The sequence below is a fragment of the Tubulanus polymorphus genome, chromosome 6, assembly GCF_964204645.1.
Source record: "Tubulanus polymorphus chromosome 6, tnTubPoly1.2, whole genome shotgun sequence".
Lineage (NCBI taxonomy): Eukaryota > Metazoa > Nemertea > Palaeonemertea > Tubulaniformes > Tubulanidae > Tubulanus > Tubulanus polymorphus.
Window position 1 is genome coordinate 17,638,714 of NC_134030.1, and position 7,062 is coordinate 17,645,775.

The 7,062-nt window shown below is 38.7% G+C and overlaps 1 protein-coding gene across 2 annotated transcripts; it reads right to left on the reverse strand.

Moving 5' to 3' along the window:
* Positions 1-1,036: 1,036 nt before the first annotated feature.
* LOC141907543 (uncharacterized) lies at positions 1,037-2,547 on the reverse strand. Of its 2 annotated transcripts, none has more exons than XM_074797222.1 (7): positions 2,469-2,547; positions 2,025-2,204; positions 1,753-1,943; positions 1,638-1,661; positions 1,485-1,561; positions 1,347-1,413; positions 1,037-1,272 (listed from the first exon to the last, which is right to left on the reverse strand). In XM_074797222.1, exons 2-7 carry the CDS (start codon positions 2,122-2,124, stop codon positions 1,045-1,047), a joined length of 687 nt encoding a protein of 228 aa, XP_074653323.1. In that variant the 5' UTR covers positions 2,125-2,204; positions 2,469-2,547; the 3' UTR covers positions 1,037-1,044. The 2 variants fall into 2 exon arrangements, with proteins under 2 accessions (XP_074653323.1, XP_074653322.1); XM_074797221.1 differs by having other exon boundaries at positions 1,638-1,670.
* Between the last annotated feature and the right edge of the window lie 4,515 nt (positions 2,548-7,062).

The window sequence follows — 7,062 nt, forward strand, 5'->3', positions numbered from 1 at the left end:
ATATCGATTGAGTGTGGAATTGTTTCGAATTCAGGGATCTCCCATTAACAATCCGGTATTTTTCAATAAGATAAGTCAAACTATTGTTGTGATCAGATGGCCAGTTGAATACTTCTTCATTATATTGAACGATATGTTATACCATTTGAATAGTTGTTAGATTAAGGCCCACACCATATCTAATTATTTGACACCAATCACGACTGTGTTGATTTTAAAATAGACAAATTAATTTAAGGTCAGTATTGGTCAAAAATTGGTCAGTTAAATAGTTGTTAGATCATATCCCGCACCGTATCTAGTAGCTCGACGCCCAAACACGATTTTATTGCTTTATTAAACATATAAATTACTTATGGTGGCTTCTTTTTTACTTATGGTTAGTGGTAACTGGTCAGTACTGGTCAAGCATTGGTCAGTTAAACAATTTTTAGATTAATGCCCACATCATATCTAGTTATTTGACACGAAACAACTAAATTATTTGCAAAACAGATAATTTACTAAATATGGTACTGGTCATGCATTGGTCAGTTTAAAGACCAAGGTCCACGCTACGAGTTATTTGATACCAAACATGATTGGATTGTGTCGTTTCGGAAAATTTATCTGTTGGGCAATTTGTGGTCAGCCCTGGTTCGTAAGGTTCTTATTTTGCGGGTATTATATCTCGAACACCGAAAGACTGAATTACATGGAAATGAAGATCAGTGTTTAACTAATAGTCCTTAGTCTGAATAAAATGTCTCTGGTATGGGTGCTATAGTGCTTACTGTATCTAATTCTTTTTATTTTCACTACCACCGTAATTGACTATGATGTTTTCATGTGTCTTAAAATAGCCGAAAGTCGTTGATTTATGCGATATTTACATACAGCGCCACCCGTTGGTAGTAAAACTAACCAGAGCAATACGCTAGCAAACCGGCATTCTCATAATGCCCAGAAATTGGCCATGGATAGTCGGACCTCCATTAGTTAGGCCTATTAAATTAAAAATAAAACATATATTCCACTGATTAAGTTGACAAAAATATTTTGATTTTAGAATGTAGCGAACACGTCCATCGTATTTTGGAATTCTTCTTTTGGAAACTCTAGCTGCATCCTGTTGTTGATGACTTTTGGAGGGCTTAAATCATAGATGATGTTTTCTGTGGGGTGCTCCTCGATGATGTCTACATCCGGCCATATAAATGAATTTTTAGTTTCACATGGTTGGTTAAGAAACTGTACCATCACTACGTCTCCAAAGGCAAGAATCTCTAAGATCTGAAAACAGATTTCATGAATTGGGTAAGCCATTGAATGCATTTGTTCTCAGAACTAATTTCAAGGAATCGTACCACTCCAAAATAAAGATGTTTTCGTCCACGATTGCCCTCTTGGTATAGCGCTATGTAGACACCCTCACTGTTAAAAGAAAACGACCATTTTCAAGTCAGTATACAAACAAGATCTAAACTACAATTCTACAAGCCTACCTAATATTTATTTCTTGTATTTTAGGCATACTTGCTTCAGGAATTTGATCATCATCTTGAGTTTGGTCATCATGGCCCTGAAATGCATGTTTTTCATTGACAAATAATGAATCATTGAATTAACATTCTCAAATGGTTTTGTTATCTACTTACTGGAATATTTGATTCCTCTGGTCTCGATGAAATCTGCAAAAAGAGCGTGACAGGAAAAATGTAAATAAATGGTACATTAAAACCATAACCTATTTGCAGCACTATTTTAACTTACAGTTGTAGTGAGTCTTTTTTGCCTCTTTTCAATTCTCTCTTGTTCTTTTTTTTCTTTTAGATTTTGCTTAGCAACCGCATTCGCATAGGCATCGTCAGCAGTAATTATGAAGTATCTCTTCTCTTCACATTTTCTCTTCTTTTTTGCTAGTGTGACCACAGGGTAATCCAAAACATCGTGATCTGGATCAGCTGATAATGTTTTGAGAATCGAAATGAGATATCTCATATGGAAAAATATTTGTATTTAATTCATTCTAAATTCTCTGTTACCTGGGGACGAGTTGTTATCAAAAGGAAATATAGGTGGCGCTTCTGTCTCCGCTGTTAAAAACTGAAAGATATATTTCATAAACATATGTGAATACTCCATTTAGATGTGAATGTAATGTGAGGAAAACAAATCATGAAAAATAAAAGGATATTTGTTGATTGTTCGTCAGCACTTGAAAACTGAAATGTAAAATCATTAGGTGTAAGTAACAACAAAGAACACAATAGAACCAATCTGAATCTGTTATTCCAACACAGGTAAAATAATAATACTAATTAACAAACAATTAACCTATAATTTTAAGTTTTTTGTTTCACACCTGAGATGGATTTTCACTCGTTGATTGATTCTAGATAGTAATTAAGGTTACAGGTCATTGCAAGATATTTTAAATGATTTTGTCTATATTTACGTTTTGTATGTTTTAGTGTGAAAAGTCATACCTTATTTGATTCCGACAACGGAACATCACTACATGGTGTAGGATCGGCGATCTAGAATACCAATACACATCATTGTATTCAAATAACAACTTGGTAAGATCATATGACCCGGATAGAAAATAACTCACATCAGCAATGACTGTTGCAATTGTAGTTGTAGATGGAAGAAATGCCTCTGGTGGAATTATAGAAGGATCGAATGGATAAATCCCGCACGACCTGAATCCATTAATTAAGTGTTCAGGCGAGATACTCTGCCAAGTAGGTGTAAAGATTTCAAAAAAACAACTCTTGTTGATGATCCGACCTGGATTTTGATTTGAGAAGTTTTGACAGAGGCGATTCCATGAGGACTTTAATGTCTTAAAACACGATCTAAAAAAGAACACATACCGCCGCGGTAAACATTAAATTAGATTGTATAAATCAATAAGGGCAAAAAGACCTACCGATCTAGAGGCTGTAGCCAGTGTGATGTGAGCTCTGGGAGTTCAACTAATTTGATGTTATTTTCGCGAGCCAGTTCCACCAATTCTAAGAAATTGTGGCTATTATGACCATCTGATATCAAAACTTGCGGGCGAACTCGGCCGATTGCTGGTAAAAAGCTCTTCTTAAACCACAGTGTTGCGATTCCCTATTATGATAAAAATTATGGAAAGTTAGATAGATTAAAAGTAAGTTGTTGATTCCTGGTTATGTATAGGCCTATTATTTGTAACCTGCTTTGTCCATCCACTTTCAGAAACAGACACTGTAGTTCCGGGAGGTGCTCGATTGGAATCAACAGACTGCAGTGATGCTGCCGTTTTCCCTTTAAAAATTACATTCGGTGGTAGCATCTGCCCTGCCGCATTACCACAAGCCATGATGGTAATAGTTTCACGATTGCCACTAATGCGTGCCTGCACATATCTGCTTCCCTTTCTGTGAATGAAACACAATTCTTAGTCTTATTATCAAACCTTTATGAGATATCTGTTTTATACTTTCAGAGGACTTGGTGTGCATTTTATGACAAATTTACAGTTGTATTTGATTCAAAGGGTCATTGATTCCCCACTTTTTTTACATTCATACACTGATGCCTGATGGCAGCAGTGCCTTCGGGCTTGCGCAGTGTTACTGACGGATTTCTGGATTTAAACCCAGCCCAAAACTGATCACTTGGGACAATCTAAAAGAAAAGACTGCATTATTAAATTCATGCTTTCAAATAACAAATCCTAATGATGTTGGCTAATTGACAAGCACCTCCTTGAACGGTTTTCCACGTTTCAACGCAAGATCTCCAGCATATTTCAGGAAATTATTCTTTGAGAATCCGTATCAGCCCTGTTTTTGGCAAAATCGGCGAGCTTTTTCTCATCTGCCTCCGTTAAATGTGTCGGCCGGCCTAGTTTTGAATCTGCCGGTATTTTGCCACTAACACGGTCGTGCAGAGTTGATTTTGGAACTGCAAAATTCTTAGCCGCCGATAAAACTGATGAGCCATTTCCGACGGACTCAATGGCTTCACGCATCTGAGCTTCCGTCCACTTTCGATACACTTTTGGCATTCTATAAAAAAGAAATGAAAACATGACCTTCTTTACTATGAACCGAGGTGAAAGAAAATTTAAAAAAAATATTTCGTTAGGCCTGGATAGATTGTTTCTGTAATTTGTTATGACGGCCTAGACCAAGATCTTATTTTGACTGAATCTGGATGGTAGTAGCCCTACCTGAATTCATGAATGAATGAGCCTAGAGAAAATAGTTCTAAACCTGACTTTCTTTCTTTGATAGGCCTAACTAATCAGCATCACAGTTTTATTTAATGTGGATAACAGATGTGTAAACATACGCGTAACTAATCTAACATAATTTCGGAACTTCCGAAATTATGTGGAAGAGCCGTGAAAGCTGGGTGTGGGATTTCCGAAATTATGTGTAGGCGAGCGAGTTCTTGAAAATCGCCGTTTTTTACGATAAGCGTATTCCGATAGAAAATGAATGTTTATAAACAAACTATCGACTTCCTAGAACTTCTTGGCAGTGTTTACGTATCGGCTGCCACGAAATTCCGTAAAAGCGGGGCGAATCAATAATTTACTTACATGACTGACCTTTTCGCCCTGCCGCGCTGATTTCGTGTGCCAGAAAGAAATGCGTACTACGTCATCAAAATGGCGCGGAATCCCGTGGAATTCCCAGGAAATACCAACCTACCTCCCCTATATCTAATTTGGCCTAATCCACGTAGGTATTCCCTCTCCGCGACCGCGGAGATGCTGTAGAAAAAAAACTTCCGAATTTATGTGGTCTTCCGAAATTACGTGTAGTTACCCTAGTTGATTATTGACCTAAATTCCCTACACAAAATTCTCACAGAATGAGAAGACATTTTATTTAGAGAAATTGCTCTGTCCCTGTCCTAGTTGAGTCGTACTCGGTAGTGCCTGGATTTTAGACAGAGCAAGCGACAAAATCTGCATTCGAACAAATTTTAGATTGATTCGAATAATTAGACAGTTTTAAACAGATCACTCACAGGGGACAGCATCGGGTAATTATTCGCGGTTGATTTAGAACATTTGAAAATTTTTGAAATAGATCTCATTTTAAAAACGAAACTAATCTTGTTTAACGTTCTCTTATTAGGTTTTGTATCTACGGTAACCATGGAGATTGATACAGTGACTGTAGATGATTATGTTGCTAATGGCGACCAGGCATCAGACGGATAGGTCTACAAGAACAATGTCGATGTAGTGATTATAGGAGCCGGTTTGAGCGGTAAGATTTAATGACCCCCCTCCCCCTATTAACTCCCCTATCGGCCCCTCCCTCCCCCTATTGGCTCCTCCCTCTCCCTATCGGCTCCTCCCTCCCCCTATCGGCTCCTCCCTCCCCCTATTGGCCCTTCCCTCCCCCTATTGGCTCCTCCTCTCCCTATCGGCTCCTCCCTCCCCCTATCGGCTCCTCCCTCCCCCTATCGGCTCCTCCCTCCCCTATCGGCTCCTCTCTCTGATTGGATATAGTTATGAATTGTTTTTACAGGTTTAAGCGCTGCTAAACTTTTACGAGATCACGGTAAATCAGTCATAGTTCTAGAGGCAAGAGATCGAATTGGGGGCCGAACTTATACAGCACGGGTCAGTTCTAAATCAAACCACTAGGGGGCACTCACAATTTGACAATACTCTACCAGGTTCCAAGGACCAGGTTTACTGGAACTGGTCTGGATTTACCGGACCCGGGTTTAGGTTTACCAGACTCGGGTTAGGTTAAAACTAAGCTGTGTATTTTTCTGTGTTTTATAGAGTGAGTTTGAGGAGGTGTGGATCTCGGAGGGGAATTTGTTGCGCCACCTTTTAACCGTGTGTCACGACTGTGTCGAGAATTCGATATCAGTCTCATTGATATGAATGAATCTATCGATATTCTCAAAATACTGGTGAGTATTCCCCTTATGACATCATCGCATTACTCTCAAAATACCGGTGAGTATTCCCCCTATGACATCATCGCATAACTCTCAAAATACCGGTATCACTGTATGTGCTACTGTTGAGATATTTGAGATGATATATTTTTCAGGGTAAAATGAATTTGGTGGAGAATAATATTTTACCCGCTGAAAGTTTATTCGATCAACTCGATTTAAACAATACGTTTAAAACTATTAACAACATGGCTCAACAGGTCACTATCAAATACCGCAGGCGTAACTATCAAATAACTATTTGCAACATGGCTTCACAAGAAACTTTCGACAACTTGAACTAAATTTGCTGTTTACATAATTCATGTGTAGGTGCCATTGAAAGTGAAAAATATGGAGCGGAAAGTCAGTCTCCAGAAAACGGGGGGTGGCCTCACTGAGGAAGATCCAGTCATTGAAAAGATCGTCGCGGCGAATGAAAACCGGGTGGCATGGAGCGGCATTTCAGACACCGATTATCTCGACACCTATTTGAAAAGACTGGGCAACAAGAAGGTCAAGGAATATCTTTATTGGATGCATTAAATGAAGAACAGGGTAAGAAATCATTTGGTTTTGGACCCGAGGGTGTGAATCTAATGAGTTGAGCATTTGTTTACATTATCGGCTGCGTGATGACGTCATTGATGACCTTAAAACCTATCCAGGAAGTATCCTGGAATTCCAGGGTCGGAAAATAGATCATGACCTCGTGACTAGAAGATTTAAATTCTTACTTACCCTGTTTATCTAAGCTTATGCCATGTTACCTACTGGATAGTACACTGAACACGTCTGGCCTTCCAAGCATTCCGAGCCTATAATCCCTCCAAGTGCTTTGTGATTGATACATAATCCTAAATTTACAGTGTCTACTGCTGGACCCAAAAAAACATGCAGCAATGGCTTGCATCGTGCCACGAGCGCCGCCTTTTTTGCAGAGCAGGCAGGGCTCGAATCCCGTTGGACTCTAATATTATATTTTTTTCACACAGATTACATCGTACTCGCCAACAAAATCCTGCTGCAAGATACGGAGCTACAAGATACGGTTACGCAAAATTATTTAAAATAATTGACCGAAAATATTTCATGCGGTTAGTGTCACAAATTATGTATTGATCAAAG

Excerpts from the sequence above, each read along its gene's own strand:
- LOC141907543 (XM_074797221.1), bottom strand. The coding sequence starts at position 2,124 with ATGGAGTATTCACATATGTTTATGAAATATATCTTTCAGTTTTTAACA. Across the intron at positions 1,944-2,024 it reads TGATAACAACTCGTCCCCAG|CTGATCCAGATCACGATGTT; the intron begins GTAACAGAGAAT and ends AAACATTATCAG. Across the intron at positions 1,273-1,346 it reads AACATCTTTATTTTGGAGTG|ATCTTAGAGATTCTTGCCTT; the intron begins GTACGATTCCTT and ends ATCTGTTTTCAG.